We start from the raw sequence: 24,144 nt of genomic DNA on the forward strand, positions 1-24,144 counted from the left end.
GAACCATTTTAAACATACCATTCAGTGGTTATTAAACACATTCACATTGTTGTGTCACCGTCACCACCATTCATCCCCATATTCTTTCCATCTTGTGAAACTGAAACTCTATCCCTGTTAAACACTAACTCCCCCATTTCCCTCCCCCAGCCCCTGGCCACCACCATTCTACTTTCTGTCCCTGTGATGTTGACTACTCTTGAGTATGTTCCTCATATAAGTGGAACCATACAGTATAGGTCTTTTTGTGACTGGCTTACTTCACTTAGCATAATGTCTTCAAGTTTCATCCAAGTTGTAGCATGTGTCAGAATTTCCTTCCTTTTTAAGGCTGAATACTGTTCCATTGTATGTAATGTCGTATTTCGCTTATCCATTCATCTGTTGATGGACACTTGAGTTGCTTCCATGTTTTAGTTACTGCGAAACATCTTTTTAGTTTTAAAGAGAATCTTTATTTCAAGTAAGTAGTGATAAGCATTCATAGATACACTACATACCTAAGTATTCATTCTGAAAGAATAGAAAATATTATTAGTTTTATTCTTTCTATTACTGTTCCTTTCTGCATATTTAAATAATCATTTGGATAGATGTTTAAAAGTTTGCCATAGTATTAATCTAACTACATCTTTTCTCAAAGAAAAAAGAAATATATGTGATATCAGAAATTTGTTTTTATTCTAGATTAACCTTTTTTCATAGTCATGAGTCTTTGATGTCCTCAAATGAGAGTTGAATATCTTTTATCTTAGAGGATATTTATAAGAACATCGTGCCAGATGATTATGTTGGAATAATTTGTTTCGTTATTCTTTCTTTTTATCATTTTAATCTTTATAAATAAGAAAATCTTTGGAGACATGGGGAATGGAATCAAGGGTGGCTTCATTGGACCTTTTTATTTATCATTTGTTTAAATGTCTTTCAAAACATGTATGAGTCTTAACTGCCTGCATATTTTGTCAGCGGTATTTTGGCTGGAACAGGACGAAGACAGATGAATCTCTGTTTCCTGTATTAAAGCAACTGAATGTCCAGCAGGTAATCATGGCAGCTCTTTTCCTAACTTCAGGATAGAGATTAAAGTTAGGAAGACTGTGAGGGCCAGCTGTTAAAGACTAGTTACTTTTATTTTAGGGCACGTAACATACATTTAAAAATTATTATACTTTAGTAAGAGAACAGAGGAAAACAGAAAACGGGGAAGCTGGACTTTGTCTTCATTTTCCAATTTCACTCTTAGGGCTGGACTTTGATATCCTTTTGTATTCACTCTGACTTTGAGAAAAACAATCTGATAATGGATTGCATACTGAGGTGTTTATGGTTAAATATTTTACCCTTTTAGAGCTATTTTCATTTTTAAAAAGTTTAAGAAGTGCCCAGTCCAGAGCAGTCCTGATTATTAAGTGTCTTCAAGTACTAATATTCTTTAATTCTGTAAATGAATCATCAAAGATACTAATTCAGTCATAGTATACTGGCAGGAGAGATGACCCTCAGTTCTCTTAGGTAGGTAACAGCATCTCCCTTTATCCCTGAGTGTGTTCCTGCCCACACAGAGACCTCCTCCCACCCCAGAGGCAGCCCACAAAACCATACATACAGAGAAACCATTCAGCGGAATTCAGACCATATCCTGCAAGATACATGTTCAAGTTAAATCCTTTTCCATTAGATTGGGTTAATTTTGGAAAAACAAACAAACAAACAAAAACCTGAGGTAGACCACCTTTCCAGAAACTTTCGTGTTGTTTGACGACTTTCCGTACTGGAAACATTGTATGCCCACCAACAAGGAAAGCTAGTTGGCTTAGTGACTGATTACTCCTTAATTTCAGATAAATTTTGTTGTAATACTATTCTCCCTTTTCATTGTAGACATTAATATAAGTTTATTTCCCCAAAATTAGAAAGTGAAAAAAATGGATTAAAATTGCTCATTGTGTTTGCTTCCTCTAATACAGATGTTAACATTTACGTCCATTTTCTCTTATTTTTCCCCTCCTTCCCACATTCATTTATTATCAGACATAAGTGCAATTTGTTATAAATAAAGCCCCCATTCACTGGTTAAGGTAAGTTTTTTTTCCTGTGTATTGCATGGCCTTCATTGTTTCAGGTGGCCAGATTACATTTTGTCAGAGCTTCACATAGTAGACCTTGAATTTTCAGGTTTTTTGTATGTAATGCTGTGATGAACATCAGGCATGTAACTTTTCTCAAATGTAACTATTTTTAAAGAATGTCTTCCTGAAAGTGGATTTGCTGAACAAAAGTCAAGAATATTTCTTACGACTCCTAATATATAATACTGTGAAGTTTCTTCCTGAAGGTATCATATGATGACAGTGTTTTTAGAAGAAGGGAAGAGTAGAATTTAGAAACAGACCCCATGAAGTTGTGTTGCTGTAAAAGAAGATGATATATTTGGCCCCTGAAAAATATTTAACTCTCTTTCAATGCTGAGGAAGGGATTTCCTACTTGATATGTGGGCGGAGGGCTTAGTTGACGGAGGTGGTACATGTACTGCTTTAAGTACGATCTTGAAAGTAAAATTTGCTGCCAGTCATCCATTTGGGAGATGGGCTTTTGAGAGAGAATGAATTAGTATTTTCTTTTCTTTTTTTTTTTTTTTTTTTTTTTTGCGGTACGCGGGCCTCTCACTGTTGCGGCCTCTCCTGTTGCGGAGCATAGGCTCCGGACGCGCAGGCTCAGCGGCCATGGCTCACGGGCCCAGCTGCTCCGCGGCATGTGGGATCCTCCTGGACCGGGGCACGAACCCGTGTCCCCTGCATCGGCAGGCGGACTCTCAACCACTGCGCCACCAGGGAAGCCCTGAATTAGTATTTTCTGAAAGAGTCATCCAGTGCCAGTAATCAGGGTGGAATTCTTTGATTTGCTTTAGAAAGTTTACTTGTCTGATTTATTATTATTTTATTCCATTTTTTTAGACGCAGCTCCGAATTGATTCTTTCTTTAGATTAGCTCAACAGGAGAAACAGGAGGCTAAGGGTATTAAGAGCCAGAGACTTAACAGAGCTGTGACATGTATGCTGAGAAAAGAAAGAGAAGAAGCAGCCAGTGAAATAGAAGCAGTTTCTGTTGCCATGGAGAAAGACTCTGAGTTCCTCGATAAGGCAAAAGGAAAAACCCAGAAGAGAGGCACAGCAAATAGATGGAAAGAGTCATCCAGCCCGAAAAGAAAGAGGCTTTCGGATTCTAAACGGGGGCATGAATGTGGTGGGTTTTTGGGGGAGGCCTACCTCTCGCAGTCATCTGATGCCTCTTCAAGTGAGGATGAAGAATATTTCCCTGGAGCGAACATTCAAAGGGGAAAAGCAGCTGTAGAGTCAAAAATCAGCTCTTCAGATGCACAGAGCACAGCGCAGCCAGCTCCCAGGAGAGACGGAGGTGCCACCACGAGCAGCTCCAGCGATGATGATGGAGAGAAGGCAGAGCCTGTCCTGGTGACCGCCAGGTCTGTGTTTGGGAAGAAAGAGGGGAAACGGAGAAGTACGAGAGGAAGGAAGAGGAAAATCTAAAGACACCTAAATACACATGTATTCTCTCTAACTGGGTACAGCTTAACATTTCGTCATGAATTTGTTGTGAGGAAATAATAAAATTCAGAGTATTTGCACAGTCTTTGTTGTGTGGTTTTTAAAAATATGGACGTTAAACTCGACATTTATTTTTAAATATATTACCTTTTTCTTGTGTTTTCCACTTCATTGAATATTTCCTTGTATTTACAGGCTTTGTTCATGTTTCTATTATTATACAACATCTGACGCTTTCTGACAACATTAAAAAGGGAAAAAGGATTTCTGTTGATCAGTACTCACTCTCAATGTGCATTTCCTCTGACTTTCCGACCTAGACGAGAAGAAAATATATTTATATTCATCTTATTTATATAAATATATTTATATTCATTTATATTTACATTTCAGTCCAACTTCTCAAATACTTGGACTACAGCTGCTGCTTTTCTTTGCTTATTATTTATTCCTTGCTAATTTGAAATACGTCTTCTGCCTCAGTCTTCTCTAACAGCTTTCTACTAAAATCAACACTGACTTCCACATAAACTCAAGTCTTTTCTTAATGCTTATTTTCTCTGGAGGTATTTAAAGCAGAACACTTTTGGGGAAGGGTTGGGGAAGAGAGACATTAACTTTTTCTTGTTATTCTCATTTCTCAAAGCTACTTATAATTGGGAGTTTTCTGCATATGTGTTTGTAGGTAGAAAAGCAGTAGTTTTTCTAAAATTTAATTTTGTTGCCTTTCATAGGTAATTGACATTTGTCCTGCACTGCAGTAGCTGGGGTGAAGGCTAAGCTGCTGTAGCAAAGAGATGTTCACATGCAGTGGCCTAAACGCTGGAACGTTACCTCTCAGTCAACAGTCTGGCCAGTCTGAGCTGGTAAGGCAGTTGTGCACCTTGATGTCATTCAGGGTCCCAGGTTCAGCCATCCCCTAGGCTGCTGTACTGCTTCAGTGGTCTATACCGGGTCACGGCTACATCTGCATTTCAACCTGCTGGAAGAGGAAAGAACCAGAGTCCTTGGGTGAGCCGAATGTCTTATGTTAAAGGTGACTAGAAAAATCACTTCTGCTCCCATCCTGTTGAACTGAACTGACCATATACTAGGAGTACTCAGAAAAGTAATCTCTACATGGGCTATGTATCCAGAAAGAGAGGAAGAATAGATATTTGGATCCATTAATAGAAGACCTAGATATGTTTGCAAAAAAAGCCTGTTTACTCGTCTGTATGCTAATATAGAAGTCTGGAAAAAAATCATTAGTAGCTTATGCCATAAATACAGTATTTACAGAACAGTTTGATATTATACCTTTTTTTCTCTTAACCCTGCAACCAAGGTATATCCTTTTACAAGGGAGGAAACAAGTTTACAGATGTTAACTGACTTTACCAAATTCACCCAACTAGTAGGAAACCATTGTGACCTGAACTCAAATCTTCTAGTTCAAAATTCAGGGTGCTTATATTACCTAGAAAATAGGTTGCCTGTTAAAGACAAACAGCAGCAAAGCAAATTTATCATTATTCAAAGTAAGTGGGACACCTATAACTTATTTAGGATGGTGACCATCATATACTTTTTCTATAAAATTATCTTTCAGCTTATAAGTCTTTTCTTTTGCTTTCTTTATATTTGCTGTTAAACTCATCTATGGAGCTCTTTATTTCATTTATTTTATTTTCAGTTCTATTTGACTTATAGATTCCAGTTCTCTGGTGTAATTCTTGTCATCTATTTTTTATAATATCTTAATCACAATTACTTTAAAGTCTGTGTCAAAAAGCTCCAATATCTGGGTTACCTGTGGGTTTGTTTCTATTGTCTGTTTCTTGGTATGACTAGTAAACTTTAAATGAATGCTGGACATTACGTATAAAAGATTGTGGATCTTGTGCATCTTCCTCTGGAGAGGATTCCAGAAGGTATTCTGGCAGGCAGCAGGGGGGAATTTTATTTTACTTTAATCAGGACCGAGTGGATGTCTTTGTAAGTCTTTGTAAGACTCCATCTCCTAGTTTCCTCCCATTCCTAAAAAGTAGTTTTCCAGGGATACTAACTGTCTGCTGGCGTGTTTCTCTCATCTTTTGAGCTTTGCTCTGTTTTTAGCCACATTATGCTTGGAAAATTAGCATCTTGCCCTAAACATCTTACTGTGCAAATACCTTGAATGAAAAGTCAGTGCTGAGTGTCAGGCTTACTTCTCTGTCCCTTCTTTCTGTGATCTTGGGCTCCCAATTCCTGGCAGCCTCACAGGCTCCAAACACTATTCCCTTGTCTCCCTAGTTCCCTTGTCTCCCTAGCTAAAGCTCTCATGGTGTCCTTTCTTGTGTTCCTCTCTTGGGCTTCTCACCCCTTTACACCAATAATCAGCAAAAGCATGGAATTCTTGGCTGCCTTGGAAGCTGTCTGTTGCCTTGTAACAGGTGTGTGTGTGTGTGTGTGTGTGTGTAAAATGTGCTTTTCTAGTTATACTGGGAGGCAGAAGTCTCTGTGTACTTCTTTTTAAGCGTTCAATGAAACTGAAATAATCATTGTCATTATGTCGGTTTAGATGATTGATTTAGATATTCTGCCTCTTAGGAAATCCAGCACTGAGGTTTCTTGATCTTTTAAATAACTTGTGGGAGAAGACAGGTGGTTTTTATGTTCCAAGTAATTCTTAATTCTTGTTTTAAAAAGACCCAAATAAGGGAGTGTGTCCTCTGCCCAGAATTAGCTGCCTATGAATAATTGTTTTCATCATTTAGGATTTTGCAGTTTCCAGGATGTTTTTTACCTAACATATTCATCTCACAAATAGATATTATGTACCTTTTATGTCTCTGCTTTATAGATGAGGAAGCCAAGAAACACACTAAGTCAATGCCTAAAAATCACAGGCTGATTATTGACAGGAATGACTAAAATCAGGCTCCCAGACCACTAGTCCTGTCCGATACATTAACGTGACCTCCGTCCATCATGGTATGTGAAGTATTTCTTAGAAGCTGTACCCACACTCCTAAGTTTAACTTTACAATATTGCTCGATTTCATTACCTGTAATAACTTCTTATTCAGGCTATTTTCAGTGATCGGGGGAATTAATTCGTACTCTGAGATGCAGCCCTAAATGCACATGAGCAGGTGCACAGGCGACATACACCCTCAGCCTTCCTATTCACTCTGAGTAGGAAGGAACTGTGGAAATATAATTCCTGCGTCCAGATCACTGCTGCACACACACTCTCAAACATTCTGGTGTGGTCGTCTGATTCTAAAAATAGTGTTTGCACCCAGACAGGTGACCTGAAAAACACATGGCCTCCGTTTCACCGGACGTCATAGCTGTGGACTCACATAACTCCTGGCATCAAAGTTAAAAATAATCGCTTTGCCCCGATAACCTTCACTCACTTGCAGGAATAGTTTTTACTTTACCTCTTGGCCCTTGCTCTGTTCACGAGACGCTCACATGGAATGTGCCTACTTACTTTCTTCAACCCCCTTATTTATGGGCGTTCCAACCGCACTGCTATATGATCCGAGGCTGTGAAGCTGCAGCTGTCAGGATTAGTCCTCTGTGAGGACTCGCTGCCAGTGTGTACAGTAGTAACCTGCGTGCTTTGGTGCTCGCCTTTCAGGCACCGTCAGAGGTCTCGTCAGCAAAGCAAAAGTTGTGGATGATACTTTTGAACCTTCTAGAGACTCAGCTAACTCCTATATATAGGTATGTCCAGACTTAACATTTAATAAATGTTGACCTTCAGGCAGGCACGTGTCATAAAGACTGCTTTCTTTAATGGAAGAGAAACTAAATTGGGAACAAAATGGCTGACCACTTGGGCTACTGTTTAGCCATGGAACCTTTGATTTTCCTCGTTTGTAAACTGTAGGGAAAATAATTTGTCTCCTGATTTACTGAGCATATTGTAAAGAAAAACGTGTTGATTATGAAATGTGTTTTGGGAGCCTTGGAAGAAAGGAATGAATATAAATTTATGATAGTACAGTGATTATTAAATGATTCAAAAACTGATACCTAGAACATCAAATTGTTGTTTTCCAAAGTTGGAATTACAGCTTGTTTAAGCTTATTCACATGATATGCTCTGCTTGAGAGGCATAAAATACTTGAATTTCTTTAATTTTAAATGTGTTTGCTGAGATGGTATGGATTTTTTTTTAAAGAAGAAGCTACTTAAAAAAACCATTTGGTGGTTGGGCTATTTGCCCCTGGGTACATGCTGATGACCACGGATGAGAGCGACTCTGCATCTATTACTGTGTAGGAAGCTTTGTTTTAGATTAATGCTATGGTTTTCACTACACTGAATGAAACCCATTCTCTCCCAATGTTTTAATCACCTCTTAAGTTTTAGGATCGCTCTCTGACTAGTCAGTATAAAGATGATGCCTTGCTTCATGATAGCTGAGGTGGTCTCTGGTGAAGAACATGTTTTCTTTTTCCAGGAGCTTCTAAAATTTCTGACCCTGAATTTTGGTTGTACTAGATAGATTGCGTTTCAGTGCACGCTTTTTAAAATCATGATTTATTAATAAGATATTTTAATATAATTTTCTCTGCTGTATTTGATGTTAAACTTTATTAGGTAAATATGAAAGCACTTAACACACATTTTGAATTAATTATTACCATTTGATATTTTAATGTATTATTTGCCTAGTTTTCAAGAAATGATCAAGAAAGCATCAATATATATAGCCATCCCTTAGTTCATCGCTTAATGGATCTCAAAGCTCCAAAAGGTAAATTATTTTATGTTTCTTTATGTAATTTGGCCAATTCTAAGAAGACAAACAACAGAATGTAAATGTTTACCTTTGCAGTGTTCGCTGATGTCATAAAGAGAGCTAGGACTTGTATCAATTGCATATTATATCTTGGCTTGTGTTTGCTAGCCTGTAACTATCTCTAATAATGTTTAACGTCCCCTGCTATACCTGTGGGCCTGATGATATGTTAGAGCTAATTTTGACAGATAATAAATCAAATATATAGACTTGCTAGGTATTTAGAGTTTTGTTTTTTTTTTAATCTGGAAAAGTGGAATAAATTTTTCCCCAAGTGCTATACACTAAGTATATGATTGTGATTTCGTGGTTATTTCTTTTCAGATAGGAAGATTTCAAGAGAGATAAAATAGTTTTATGTAAAACTAAAGGTTTTTACAAATGCTTCCATGAAAAAAACATGAAAAATGATTTTAAACTATAAAATATTTCTAGACTGTGCTTATGGTCCCTCTGATGTATTCATTAGAGGCAAATAATGATGTATTTTGACCCCTTGTGGTAAGGAGAATTTAAGGTTGAATTCTACTTCCAGTGGAATTATTTGGAATTGACCCACTGTTTTTTACATCATCCTAAATATCAAGTATGACTTTGCATAGATTACATAATATAACTCTCCCCACTGTCTTGAGATAAAAAGTGCAGACATATGCTCTTGACATAGACTAGAAGAATTATTGCCATGGTTTTGTAGAACAGTTGTAGTACAAATTTACTTATCCTGGCTTCTTTCTCTTTCTCCTTTACACTGTGGATATTTTCTAAGGACTAGAGTCCTGTTTTCTTCGCCTTTTTTAGGCATACCAGGTGGCCTCTACCTAGGTGAGCATGTCTTTAGGCCAAGAGAGCTGGGTGTATGCCCAGTGTTGGCAGCCTATGTGGCTTAAACATGTACGGTTTTGCTGTAGTAATTTTTGCAAATCTAAACATTTAAAGTCATAATCACTTAGAGAATCCAGCCATTTAGATGATTTGAATGAAGATGCAGTTTCTCTGCAGTTTATGAATAAAATATCCTCATTATCATTACCATAATGCTTGGTTTCAACTTTGCATATGATAATTCGGCAAATTACAAAGGCTATGGAAGAAGTTCAAGGTAAGGTGGAGACAGAACTAACAAGAAAATAGTTAACAACACGAACAGACGCAGCCCCTAATCATCTACATTGTCAGCTGAAGCTTTAAAAATACATTCATAGGCACAGTGCTAAGGGGATTAAGTGTGTGCCACTGGGGCAGAGTCAGATTGCATTTTGTTGGAAAGGCTCCCACTAACCAGTAGAACACTCAGTTCTCAAGTACTGTAGGGTCGTGACTTTTCCTGTCCTGTTTATATTTAGTCATCTTGTGCTTGGAATGGAGCAAACCCACAGCCCAGTTCTTGTATTTCAACCCTGGCCTGAAGATCCAAAGAATTATAGGAGGTCACTTAGTTATGCACAGATTAAAGTTAGGACTGTAGTGGATGCTAAAAATTCCTCTGTCTATGGTTTCTAATGTTGCATTCTAATCTAAACCGTCTAAAACCTCATCCACGTTAACTATTCCGAATCTCTTAGGTTGCCTACTCTTGACAACGGCGGCTCTCTGGCTGTTAGCACAAGTAGCAGTGTGTTATAAAGGGCACTCCTCAGGGTCTGCAGCCTTGGAACGGGTTCGTACTAACCCGAGGCGCAGTGATTCCCATGCACAGTGACTCCCAGATCTGTCCTTCCAACTGCTCACTTGACGTCCTCCATCCTGCCTTGTGTTAGTTTGGTTCCTTCAGGAAGCAGATGCCAGAATGGGATTTAACGTGCGCGAGATTTATTGGAGGAAATGTCCGTGGAGGGTAAAGGGGGAAGGAGCAGGAGAAGGCCGGGAGAGCCTTCGCATCACTGCAGGTCCGGGTGGGCAGAGGCCGCGTCACAGCTCTGAGAGAGTCTCGGGCAGGCCCACGGGGAGTCAGCCCACAGAAGCTGCCCCCTGGATGAGCGTCCTCGGCAGCGGGAGAGGGGCCCGCTTAGAGGCAGCCCAGGGGAAGCCTGGCCTCCGAGGAGCCAGGGGAACCTGCTGCAGCACGTTCTCTTAATCCAAGCAGCACACCTCCGTAGCCAGCGTGCCAGATGGCAGATCCAGATGCATTAAAAAATAATTCTCCTTTTGCAGATTTGCCCCTCCGCCTGTATTTTCTATCTCAGTTTATGGCAACCTCATTTCTCCGGCTACCCAGAAACCTGGAATCATGCCAGTCTTTCCCCTTTCCCCACACCCATCACCATCACATCCCGTTGATCTTTACCTCCTAATATGTTTCTCTACCCCTCACCCCCTGTTTGCAGCATCGTCTTGATTATTTCTTCTCTTGACAGTTGTAACTGCCTTCTAACTGGCCTCCCCAACCCTGGGCTCGCTCCCTTTCTTTATCCTCTCTAGTTCTTTCTCCACAGATACATGAACTTTTTAAAAATTAACACCTTGTCACATTCTCCTCCTCCCTAAAATTCTTCAGTGCCTCAGTGTTTCCTATAGGATAAAATCGAGACTTCTTAGCATGACACACAGTGTTTTATCTCATGCTATGACCCCCACTTATCCTATATTCGAGTTCTCAGTTTCCCAAAGCCAGTGGGCTTCTGCACATGTAGATGCCTACGTACAGCGTATCTTGCCTTCTCTTATCTGACTTACAGACCCATAGTCATCAAGGCTCAGGTCATTCTTGGCTGAGCTCTCTGAGGCATGGAGCTTTCTCTTTCTGTTTTTGAGTTAACTAGTTAACTCTCTATTCGACCACTTATATGTTGCTCTGTCTTTGTATTCACAGTGCCCAGGTACTCAGTAAATGAGGGAACGAATGAATTAGGTATAACTGAGGCCTAATGGCTGGACTTAAAATCTGCTCATTAGGGATGATCTTGTATTTCCAGCCACTAGTCAGTTGACTCTTTTCAGGACCAGGTACAATGTATTACTTAGGGATAGCACGAAGTCTTTCACAAGGATCTTCATAAACCTTTACAGAGTTGGATTAATGGAAAATATGGCTTTTATAAGCAACATTGCCTCAATATAGGAAGAAGGAAGTTTGAGTAATTCTATTGCTGCTTGAGAAACATACCAAACTAGAGTCTGGGTTAATATATTAATATACTAGTTGGAGTACTATAGCCGCATAATTACTAATGTGAAAATCATCCATCGACACGTTTTACATGTTTAAAAAGTAACCTGAATAAGTATCTGCTAGATAAGACTAATAAATGTTCCATGTATTGAATAAAAATAACTCAAACATGATTATCTGCCTCAGATATCTTCAAAACTCAGGGCTGAATGTCAAGTTTGAATGTCACTTATTGCGTCTTTTAAGGCACTGTTTGATTTCACGTGTGTTTGTATTACTTTGTTGAGGGAATCACTTTTCCAAAAAAATGCTGTAACGCATGTGCTTCTATGGGGCTTTACCATTACAGATTTATAAAGTATTAATTCCCAGTATAATCCTGGGAAGGAGGCCGTGAGGTATCTAGTCATCCTCATTTTGCAGATGAGAAAACTGAGATTTACTGTTGAAATAACGGTCACATAGCTAGAAATTTGGACCTTCGGGGACTGGACTCATCTTAAGACTCTCATTTTGGTGCTTTTTCTGTCTTATAAATTTTCATGTGGTTTTACTTTGAGCTTTAAAAAGTAAGGATTTTTAAATGGAGTTTTCATTTTGAAACAAAACAAAACCAAAACTGCCTGGGGCGTCTACCACTGCCTTAAGAGCTCACAAGTTCACGCTTGGCTCCCAGACCCAGGGCTGCTGCTTCACTGCAGACTCTTGCATCTTTTGTCTAGATTATTATGTCTTCCCATTAGCTTCTACGTAGCCTCAGCTGCTGCTGCCAGAAGTCAGTTCTCAAATGCCAATTTTGATTGTGTCAGTTCTTGTCCTAATGATTTTTATTGGCTCCTGTCCACCTTGTAGAAGAAAGGTAAACATTGCCCACAGGTCTGATCCCAGCCTGCTTTCTTCAGGTTTATTTTCTGCACCAGCTTGTACACCAGCTCCCCGGTCCTTCCAGGCTCTCAAGCTGGCTTCCACACCCTGGCAGTGTTGTATCTCCCTTGACTTTGCTTCCTTCCTTCTCTGCCTGGCAGCCTTCCCCTTCCCTCCACCTCAACTCAAATGTCTCCTCCTTGAGGATGCTTCTCCTGATTTGACCAAGCAGTGGTGCTTGCCATAGCACCTCAGAAATATTTCTTTTATTCCACTTATCACACTTCATTGGCATCTGTTTAGTTGTCTCTCCCCGGTACGACCCCAGCAGCAGGCTCCGAGTACGACTAGATTTGGTTCTGTTTTTTTCCCACTTGCATCCTGAGCAGTGTCAGTAAAAAAAAATGAATTTTCTTTCTTTGGTAATTGTAGCTATCATTTGAGCCACGTGATGAAAGTTACAGCTTCTTTTTATTCTTGAAAGTACGTGGACATCCAGACAAAATACATTCGTGAAAATGTCTCAAGAATTAGTTTCAACATAAGGGCTCAAGACCTTGACATTGCTGAGGCATTCAGAATTGTAGCTTTCAGGTTTACCTGTGACCATTCACTAATCTGAAAATATCTTTAACATCTTTAAAAAAAATTCTCTAGGTATTTCTAAGAAGCACATGACATGCATCTTTGAATAGAAGATTTGATTGAATGACAGTGTCTTTCATTTCGTTGAGGGGTTTTTACTTTAAATTTCACAGACAGGTTTCTGTGACAGCCCTCAAATGGAAACTTGAATTCACTTGTCATAGCTATTAAAGGATTTTTTTTCTTTTCATGTATTTCTGTGATTTGACCCTTCCATCTATTATTGCTGTTATTGACCTTAAAAGTATAAAAGAGAAGAATACAGACAGAGCCTCTATTTTTGAGGGCTTCTTACAATCCAGCCTTGGAAATCAATTCACTGTCGAATTTTCCTCTTAAGAAAAACATCATCGTGATGTGGCAGAATCTTGCTAATTTTTACTTCATACTTGAAACCCCTTTAATTCTCTGGAGAACAAGAGCACCTGGTAGATTTTATTCACTATCAGCAAAGATTTAATAGCAGGAAAATGGTGTTAAGCCTTTTTATGTATAAAAAAGCATTAAAATAGATAAGCCTAAGAGAGCAACATAATTACAATACTTTCTTGATTACGTTTTATTTATAATCTTTTAATATTTGTGTTCGATACTAAATTCATTAATAAAATAATATTCTAAGATTCTAGTGGATAGCTCTTATCTAATGGTATAGATATCAGAAGTTTTCTGATTTTCATGCCGGGAAACCAAATCCAACATTTTGTGTAACATTTCCTCATTTTAGTTATTTGTCCTGAGGCCTAAGTACTAGATAACAAGCAGAGAATATGTATGGTAAAATTATTCTTCAGAAGTGTACCTCAGAATTCCTTTGTGTGATAATGCTGTTAATTTTGGGGGAAAGTTGCTGTTCAAATCTTACCTAAAAACCAAAGAATATCCACTCATTCATTAACCTTCTCAAGATTCAATCCCATAATCAACAAATAACTAAGCATGCACTTTGAGGGGCCCACTCTTTGTGTATTGTGTTTGGAGCATAGATGTCCCCTTGTTATTACAACAAGGTGACATTAGGGACGCCTTTGTAATAGTGCAGCTCTTTCTGTTAGATTCCTGTCCAACGGTTCTTGTCATCAACCTTGAAATGGGTGGTGATATTGCTGAAACACTAAACTTGTCTTTTGATTTAAATAAATAACTACGGTTAAGATTGTTACCTCAGGGAGTTCCCTAATGGTCCGGTGGTTAGGAGTCGGTGCTTTCACTGCGGTGGGCCCGGGTTCAATCCCTTGTCGGGGAATTAAGACCCTGCAAGCTGTGAGGCACAGCCAAAAAAAAATTCTTACCTCAAAATCTTTAAATAGAAGTTAATGCTGAAAAACAGCAAAGTTTTAAGATGGACATAATTGTTTGTGTACATTTGCTTTTAAAATCCAATGTATTACATCTAGACAAATTATTTCAAGTAACCAAGTTCAGTATTGGTTTCCTGCTATAAATTATGCTGTTTTTTATGAGTGTCTCTTCTTATGGAATGAGTGGAGTTACATAGTCTTTAAATTCAAAAGAGAATATACTAAAACACTGTCAGTTAAATTTTTTTCAGCCTGATAATGTTTTCTAAAAGATATGTGGTCATCCTAGGTGTGTGACTAATTTCAAATGACCATGTATGATGGATAGAATTTTGTTCTTTTAGAGTGTATGTGCAATTAATAGTGGTTACTGTTGTTTCTTGAAATCTCTTGGAAGATTATTTTGGAGGGGTGTAAGTCATTTTTGATTATGTAATATATTCACGTATATTTTTAATCTCATTTCTATATAGAAGTAAAGATGTCATTCTTTAAAAAAAAAGACTAGCTCTGTTTATTTAGAAAGATAGTGAAAAAATAGGAATCATTTGTTATTACACTGTAGTTGTTGGGACAGCAGCACTGATCTGGTCAACTAACCTCTAAAAGAAAGTGCAAAGTCGGAGATGTCAGTGTGGTAGCTGTAGATATTCACTGGCAAAGGTTTTATAACAATGATTGGAACTTTAGGAGATGCTCCTGGGATTTAGTGTACTCTAACATCTATTAATCCCCGATACCTTAGGTGACTTGTCAAAGAAGTGCTGCATTTACAAGGGGTTTGCAAGGAGGCCCCAGAGGGCACATTCAGCTAAAGGTCAAGGAAGCAATTAATGTTCTCTGCTTTTCCCTAAAGAACTTCCAGAGCAAAAGCTGCCCCTCCACCCCCCATCTTAGCAAGGCAAGTGAATCTAGTGAAATGAAAGTTAAAGTTCAAATACAACATATTACCAATATTATTTGGTTCTTAGAGCTCTTCCTGTGAATGTGAATACGTGCCGTGGTTTAAGGAGAAATACAGTGAAATATATTAGGAGAGGTGACTCTTGCTGAAGACTATCCGTTTTTCATCTCTTTGTTTTCTCTGCATCTCTGCCAAAGGTCAGTGTTTGTGGTGGTGATAGAGTGGGTGGTAGAGGGGGCCCCTCTGTGGCACGCACTGAGATTAGAGTCCTTTGGAGCATGCTTGGTTCTGCCTGGATCCTATCAGGGCTCTGTGCAGGGATCACAGAATTTAGGACCAGAAATCATCTTGGCTGAATGTCCCTACTGGATTGTGGCCACTGAAGGAATTTTCCAACAAGGACCAACTTAATTTACCTCCATCTTTCCACTGTATTCCTCAAATGCTAGGAAATGATGTTATTGGAGCTCATAGGACAGTTTGACAACTACATCTTCCCTTAGGACTCAGAGACTCAAGACCCCTCGCTCCTGTTCTTGCTTCAGTGCCGTGGAGAAATTGGAAAGTCTCTTGAGGCCTTCACTGACTTACATGGTGCATGTTCATCATCTCAGAAAGGCCCCAATGTTGTATGTATATCTGTCTGTATCTTGTCTCATTCATTCATTCATTCATCCATTCATCTATTCTTCTTTTACCCATTTCCTACTTCCTTTCCTTTTCCATCTCCCTCCTGGCAACCATTCTAGTGTGTTTGATGTGTATCTTTGATAAATATTTTCACGCATATCCGCTTAAGGACTTGTGTAAAAATTTGGGGGTGGGGGCAGGATTGTTGGGTTGTAGGACATTTGTATATTTAGTTTAACAAAATACCTTAGATTGCTCTCCAGAATGACTGCAACATTCTGTATTCTCACCAGTGGTACCTGAGCTTCTGCCATCCCCACAAGCCCCCTATCACTCAGCACTGTCCAGCTTCTAATTTTTGTTAGTTTAATGAGTATAAGAGATACCTTGTTTTAATTTGTCCATATCTGAGTTGGAACATTTCCATGTTGCTTTGTGGCTTTTTTGGTTTCGTCTTCTGTAATCTGCCAGTTTATCTCCTTTGCTTATTTTTCATTGTGGTTACTATCTTTCTCCTTGCCAATTTGGAGGTTATACAGATTTCTTGTATATTCGAGATATTATCTCTTTTCAGTCTTAGACATTGTAGAAGATCTTCTCTCATCTGTCATCTTTTAATCTCATCCACACTTTTAATCTTCATTCACAGAATAGAAATCTTCACTTTTGATATAAGAATATTCATCAGTTTGGGGTATTACAGATTTTAAGAAGTTTCTCTCCTCCCTACTTTCACAAAGATATCATCTTATACTATTAAATTTTTTTCCCTCTTACATTTGGTCTTTAATCCCTCTGGAAACTGCCTTTATAAAAGATTTTACGTAGAGATCCAGTTTTATTTTTCTCCATATAATATGGCAGCTAACCCACCCCCTCTATCTACATGGGTTTGTCTCTGAGATACCTATTTTGCCCACTGGTCCATTTATCTCTTGCACCAATACCATACTGTTTTTGTTACTTGGCTTTGTGGTATACCTAAATATCTAATAAAGCAAATATTCTTCTACCTCTTATTCTTCTTTTGCAAAGTTAACTCTTTATGGATGTTTATTCTTCCATTTAAGTTTTGGAGTGAGTATATCAAGTTTCTTAAAAAAGCTAACTGGAATTATGATTGATATTGTATTGAACATATATGACATTTTTATAGTATTAAGTCACCCCATTTGTGCATAGAGCCTCTCTCCATTTATTCATATCATCTTTTATATCTTGTACTAAAAAATATTTCAAAACAGCAAGTATGAATTTGGGATTGCTGAATGTAATTTCAGCCTTGAGGTGTGTACAAGAATTTTGAAAGACGTGTTTAGAATGGCAGACATTTAACATATCATCTAGATGTAAGCAATGATTCTATTCTACTTGAAAATAAAGGACTGCAGCCCTAGATACTCTTATTGGTTAAGTTCTCTCTCAGGCAGGACTTTGCCCAGCTCAGCCTACCTCATGAGGGAGGTGGGAAGCGGGTATCAGCACATGAGGGCTGACATTTTAAGGCACAGCTACCCCTCACACTAGGAAAAACCATGGTCCAATCCACATTTTAAGCTGCTAATCAGATGAATGGCTTCTCCTCTCTTGCAAGGAGGAGCTAGTAAGGGACTAGAAAAGGAGGAAGACATGGGAAAATGTGCCAGAGTGTTCTAATGTATAACCTCATCTGTTTCCTGGATTATTCCCCAACTAGGGCTGTTCAAAGAAGCCTCTTCATCTTTAAGCTCCCAGTCCCTTCTTTGGAGTAACAGTCTTACTTTCTCAGTTCACAGTGATGTCACCATTCTGCGGTAAATACCTCTAATTTATAATTTATCCTCCATGTATAGATACATAGACTCCACATCACATTGTTACCATTTTCTTTAATTTTTTTTTTGTGTGTGAGAGAACATTTAAGATCTACTCTTTTAGCAAATTTCAAGTATACAACACATTATTATTAACTGTAGTCATGGTGCTGTACATTAGATCTCCAGCACTTATTCATCTTACAAACTTCGTACCCTTTGACCTACATCTCTGCATTTCCCCCACCCCCTGCCCTGGTAACCACCATTCTACTCACTGCTTCTACAAGTAACTATAGAATTTTCAATCAAATACCCCACAATCCAGTATTTTGGTTTATGTGGTGATCTTGTTTTATCATTTAGTTTCATGACCAAAATATAATAACAGTTACAATGACAATAATTATAATAATTTATTGAACTCTATGTAACAAAGTGCTAAGCACTTTATATACATCATCTCATTTAAATCTTCCAACACTATTTGATGTAGGTTCTTTTATCTTTCACATTTTACAAACAGGGAAATGGAGGCTTAGAGAGAGGTGTGTATCTTGCTCCATAACTAGTTTCTGAATTCTTAGAGGCAACTGGATTTTTAAAAATTATATCATAGCTTTTTAATAGTGCAGATGGGGGCTTTGGAGCAACCAAAAAGGAGCTCAAATTGTGGCTCCTTCATTTACAATTTGCATGAGCTTGGTCAAGCTGACAAAGCCCTCTGAGTCTTAGTTTCATTATCTGTAAAAGTGCAAATAGTAATGCCTACCTCACAAAGTTGTTGCAAAAATTTCGAGAAATATTATATACATATCTACCGTGGTCTGGCCTGTGAAGTGTGTGCTCAGTAATTGGTGGTTGATGTTGCTTATGAAACCTATGCAATATTGTGGATGTTAAGATGCCATGAGTTGTCACCAAATAATAATATAAAATAAGTAATAATAAAATAACACAAGGGTATATTGTTGGGTGGTATCAAATGTCTTTTGTCTGGATAAAGGCAGGTCATAAAAGATCTGCTACTATTCCATTATTCAAATAACTGGAATCGCACCGTGTAGCCAATACGAATAGTTGAGATCTTAGATTCCATCACCAATCTTTCTTTTGCTCTGTGAATAGATTGGTAGCCTTTAAAATACATTGCTTTTTAAAAAAGTATATCAGTTATTGTTTATTTCACATAGCATTGCAGAAATGTCTAATGGTGATTTCAACCTCAGGGAAAATCAGAAGGATGTTGCTATCCTGATGTATGAAATATTAGCTTCTGTTAAGAGTTATTTTCAAATAGCTTACCTTACTATTATTATGTTGCACCTAAAGTCAGTGCCTATTCAAAAGCAACTTAGCATAAGTAGAGATGCTGCACCTCCATCAGGTTCTCCTTTGCTATGGTTTAGTACCACAACCACTGCCTTTTTTTTTTTTTCCCCCTCCTTTCAGAGAACAGAGAAGCTGATGATGACAGGAAAGTGGTTGCAGAGATCATGCAGAGGTGTTTTGTTCCAGCTTTTGTAACAGCTATCTCCTGGGAGGGATTTCATTTCGTTGGTCATGAGATTCGGATTACTGAAGCCATGGATTGTTACGGTGCTATTGTTTGGCCATCGGTATGAATTCATACAAAGTTTGCTGCATTTCAATGAGTTCTCATCCAGTGTTGTTCGTTATTATATACTGTTTGGAAGGAGAAAGGAGGCTCCATGGTTCTCTTTTGTGACCTCAAACAACACTAAAATTTAGAAATCACGAAATTGGGAAGATGCTTTTACCAATGAATTCTATTTCTGATTTGTAGCATTAATAAAGAGTGTTGTTTACACCCTCAGTTTTTTGTGACGATAAGTCACAGAAGTTTAGAATAGTAAACATTTTAATTTCCCATTTAACTCGTTCCATTTGAGTTAAACAATTATAATGAAATCTGTTTCAGTCTCAACACGCAGAATATTCTAAAAGGCCACCACTTATTTATCAATTGTCCTATGAAGGGTGCAGAACCCCTCCCCCCACTGTCTGCCTCAATCCCAAACACACACTTCTTTTTTTTTCTTCTATAAATTTATTTATTTTTGGCTACGTTGGGTCTTTGTTGCTGTGCGCAGGCTTTCTCTAGTTGTGGCGAGCGGGGGCTACTCTTCGTTGCCGTGCATGGGCTTCTCATTGCGGTGGCTTCTCTTGTTGCGGAGCATGGGCTCTAGGCATGCGGGCTTCAGTAGTTGCGGCACGCGGGCTCAGTGGTTGTGGCTCGCGGGCTGTAGAGCGCAGGCTCAGTAGTTGTGTCGCATGGGCTTAGTTGTTCCGCGGCATGTGGGATCTTCCCGGACCAGGGCTCAAACCTGTGTCCCCTGCATTGGCAGGTGGATTCTTAACCCCTGCGCCACCAGGGAAGTCCCACACACTTCTTTAAAATGACTGTTATTATTAGAAATTGCTTCCTTTAAGGATAATCAAGCCTAAGTAACTGAACTCTATATTCTTAGTTCTCTTTTCTCCCCAACAATCCCCAAGGACTTTTCCTATCCTAAGTGTTGAACCTATTGAAGGATGTACTTCTGTGGATAATTTTCTGTAGTGATGTGTATGGATGCACACATGCACTCACATGGGCTCATATACATATCATAGCATTCGTGGGGTATTTATCTAATAGAGTTTAATTTTACTTTCTGTGACTACTTGCCAAGCACTACTTTTTTCTTTCTTTGAATTTTCTTAGGCCCTTGTTCTATGCTATTTTCTGGAAACAAACGTAAAGCAGTATAACATGGTTGACAAAAATGTGATTGAAATTGGAGCTGGAACAGGGTTAGTCTCCATCGTGGCGAGTTTACTTGGTAAGCAGGTGTTTTTGATTGAGTGGGATCAGAGAATTCCATGATCCTGTATCATTAGTTGCATTTACTATCCAGTTTACTATGACCTGGGCCTATTTTTAACCCCTTAATTTGTTGAATGAGCTTTATCAGGAGACTGATGTTAAAGCCACCCATTTGGTTTTCTGGGAAGCTGGATTTTTATCCTGGCTAACTGGGACGTGCACCCCAGCATCCTGACTGCTGGAGGACGTGTGAAATACTAGGCATAGGCAGAGCTGACTATGTGGACTCAGACGATCTTTATTTAAATTTTAGCCCCATTTCAACATTCCCAAGTACTTGTATATTCCTTTTGGGTTTTGAAGTCCTATGCTTTTATGAAAAAACATCTGTTAGAATAGAGAAAGAGTGCGAGAAATCACGTCTGCTTCTAAGTTTAGGCGTTTGTCCATCAATTAATTTTCTCAGTTATTTCCATTTTTCTTTTGCAATCCCTTGTTCTTTCACCAGCATCTTCTTTTCCAACTAAATGTGTGATTGTCTATATGTATGCCTGACCCTGCTTCAGTTCAATCTTTTTGTTGTTGTTATCTATTTCATGGCCTTAATTTAGCTGCCTTCTCTGATGTGTGCTCCCCAAATCTGTCTTGATTTCCTTGATCTTCGGAAGTGCACACCTGCCACCCTAAAATCTTGAGAGGAATTCAAGATTTAGCAATTTACAACTTTCTAAACACTGGGGAAATATAAGACCCTTGAAGTCCTCTCCAAATATATTTTTTAGATTGCTCTGTCCTGATACTGCTTGCTAAAGTCACCATTCCATTTAGTATGGACAGTGTCAGAGGCACATTGGATTTATACCTGAAGGCTTCCTCATTTAAGAGCAGAATTTGTGTTTCGGGAAGTCGTTCATTCATTAAAAAGAATTAAAAAATATTTTTTATTGGAGTATAATTGCTTTACAATGTGTTAGTTTCTGCTGTACAACAAAGTGAATCAGCTATACGTATACATATATCTTCTCCCTCTTGGACCTCCCTGCCCCCCATCCCACCCATCTAGGTATCACAGAGCACTGAGCTGAGCTCCCTGTGCTATAGTGCAGGTTCCTACTATTTATTTTACACATGGTAGTGTATTTATGTCAAACCTAATCCCCCAATTCATCCCACCCTCCCCTTCCCCACTGTGTCCACATGTCTGTTCTCTACGTCTGTGTCTCTATTCCTGCCCTGGAACTAGGTTCACCTGTACCGTTTTTCTAGATTCCACATATATGTGTTAATATACAATATTTGTTTTTCCCTTTCTCGCTTACTTCACTCTGTATGACAGACTCTAGGTCCATTCACATCTCTACAAATGACCCGATTTCATTCCTTTTTATGGCTGAGTAATATTACACTGTACATATGTGCCACATCTTCTTTATCCATTCATCTGTCAGTGGACATCTAGGTTGCTCTCAAGACCTGGCTATTGTAAACAGTGCTGCAATGAACATTGGGGTGCATGTGTCTTTTTGAATTATGGTTTGATCCTTTTGGTCTGCTCCTGTAACTTAAAACAAATATCAAAAGGTGGAAACTTTGTTTAGTCAGTGATGATATTTACCTCTCTAGACACAAAGATCTTAATAGTCAGATAGTTTCTATTCCTATGGGCAGGGTCAGGGGACAGAGGGGGTCATTCCTTATCTTGGGATTTTAAAAAGATTTGTGAAAAATGATAGACCCACCCACCCCACTAGAATGTAGAGATTCATATCTCTATGATTCTACTAATGAAATGCTTATTTTCCTCCCATTTTAATATTTTCCAGAAAATACAATCAGTGACCAGAGAAACTTGCCATCTTGGGTGAAGAGTGGGCTCTAAACTGGTCTGGGCTGAACTAGACTTTCCTTCCAGTTCTGCTTTCATGTCTGATGATGTAGAATCAGCCAATCCTAGGCTTATTTACACATTGTTTTCAGCCTCTGCTACTGCTCAAAGTTCACTTTAAGGGCCAAATTTTATTGGTTTTTGCTTTCTGATTTCTTCCTGACAATGACCACCAGTATTCACTTTTACCTCAGGGATTGTTTATATCTTCTTCATCTGAGCATTCTGTCCTGTGTCTATGATGTTTGGTTGTATGCACACTATATGTGGGTTGTAGCTAGGTTTTAACATCTCTTAATGGGAAGAGACAGACTTATAATGGGGTCAAGCTGAAAACATGGGCATGAACATGGGTGTCCTGATACTTTCCATGTAATGACATTGAAAAGTCTTCTCTCCTCCCTCCATTTCTCACACTTGAGCACTTCCTGGTCAACGATAGGATGCCCAGTGTTATATACACCCGTTTGGTCTCACATGACTGGGGCTCAGACTTCTTTTAGTGAAGAACCCTTTCATCTTTCAATTGTGACATCTGATTGTTCCAATGAGGGTACCAAATACTTTGAATTTCCCTTTCTCTTGATTTTTTAAGTAGATAGAAAATAACAGCAACAATAACAAAACAAGACAGACAAAAAACCAGGAGAACAGAAAAGTGCAACAGAGTGCAGAAGTTCCTGGGGAATCTAGTTGTTTTTAAGGGGAGGCATAAAGGTGCCTTAGCATCCATTTTGAAGGGATTTCCCTCCTGTGTGTACTGACCAGTCCTTGACATGAGGTTAGCATTTGTGCAGAATTGCAAAGTGCATGGTGGCTTGAAACATAATTGCTTTACCTTATCCCATGAAGGTTACTTTTCCTACTGTCCTTTGTTTCCCAGGTGCACACGTGACTGCCACAGATTTACCTGAGTTACTTGGAAACCTGCAATATAATATTTCCCAAAACACCAAAATGAAATGTAAGCATTTGCCTCAGGTTAAAGAGCTCTCCTGGGGTGTAGCTTTAGACAAGAACTTTCCCAAGGCTTCCAGCAACTTTGACTACATCCTGGCGGCCGATGTTGTCTATGCTCATCCATTTCTGGAAGAACTCCTCATTACCTTTGACCATCTGTGCAAAGAAACCACCGTCATCCTCTGGGTCATGAAATTCAGGTTGGAGAAGGAAAATAAATTTGTAGATCGATTTAAGGAGTTGTTTAACCTGGAGGAGATTTCCAGTTTCCCTAGCCTGAATATTAAGTTGTATAAAGCTATGAAGAAAAATTGGAGGAGTGCATGATATCCTCAGAGGAGGACTTGGGAAGGGAAGGCAATTTCTAGTGATTATTATTGCTTTAACAAAGAACCCGGATGATCTGATATAGCTGACTTTCCCAAGGGGACACACACACACACACACACACACACGTGCACACGCGCCTTGCCCCAGACAGGGATTTTCCCAGATATAGCACACAGGTGTATAGGATGGCAAAGCCATTCTGTGTGGTAATTGGGTAGGACAATGTCTGCTTTTCTTATCTTTCTATAGTACCATTTAAATTATTATCATCTTAATAAATGGTGCAATTATTGTTAATGTATAACTGTAGAATGATGGTTTTTAATAATGGTATGTCTAAAATGTTTTAAACATAAGCTTATGTGATCCTTTCTTTAGAAATAATGAAATGGACTATAGTGGGCTCTACAAATAAATCTGAATAGGTAGACATAGAATGTAATGGTCAGTGTTAGATTATTGTGGCTTCATTAGTGCCAGCTTATTGGTGGTCCGTCTTCTCTGCTTGGCAGGGTGGGTCTCCAGCACACCCTCTGAAA

General features: G+C 38.7%; 2 protein-coding genes across 2 annotated transcripts in view; both read left to right on the forward strand.

Moving 5' to 3' along the window:
- Positions 1–3,642, forward strand: part of ERCC5 (ERCC excision repair 5, endonuclease) — a 28,276-nt gene extending 24,634 nt beyond the window's left edge. The window contains exons 14-15 of the mRNA XM_060080253.1: positions 960–1,044; positions 2,959–3,642. Coding sequence (XP_059936236.1) covers positions 960–1,044; positions 2,959–3,549 — 676 coding nt within the window. The 3' untranslated portion in view covers positions 3,550–3,642. The remainder of the gene's footprint in view (positions 1–959; positions 1,045–2,958) is intronic.
- Positions 3,643–4,507: 865 nt separating this feature from the next.
- Positions 4,508–23,720, forward strand: LOC132477721 (protein-lysine methyltransferase METTL21E). The gene is made up of 7 exons (XM_060080222.1): positions 4,508–4,578; positions 6,392–6,522; positions 8,225–8,306; positions 17,504–17,600; positions 19,053–19,219; positions 20,329–20,446; positions 23,199–23,720. The coding sequence occupies exons 4-7, from the start codon at positions 17,585–17,587 to the stop codon at positions 23,600–23,602; spliced, it is 705 nt and encodes a 234-aa protein (XP_059936205.1). The 5' UTR covers positions 4,508–4,578; positions 6,392–6,522; positions 8,225–8,306; positions 17,504–17,584; the 3' UTR covers positions 23,603–23,720.
- The last annotated feature ends 424 nt before the right edge of the window (positions 23,721–24,144 follow it).

The sequence above is a fragment of the Mesoplodon densirostris genome, chromosome 17, assembly GCF_025265405.1.
Source record: "Mesoplodon densirostris isolate mMesDen1 chromosome 17, mMesDen1 primary haplotype, whole genome shotgun sequence".
NCBI classification, from domain to species: domain Eukaryota; kingdom Metazoa; phylum Chordata; class Mammalia; order Artiodactyla; family Ziphiidae; genus Mesoplodon; species Mesoplodon densirostris.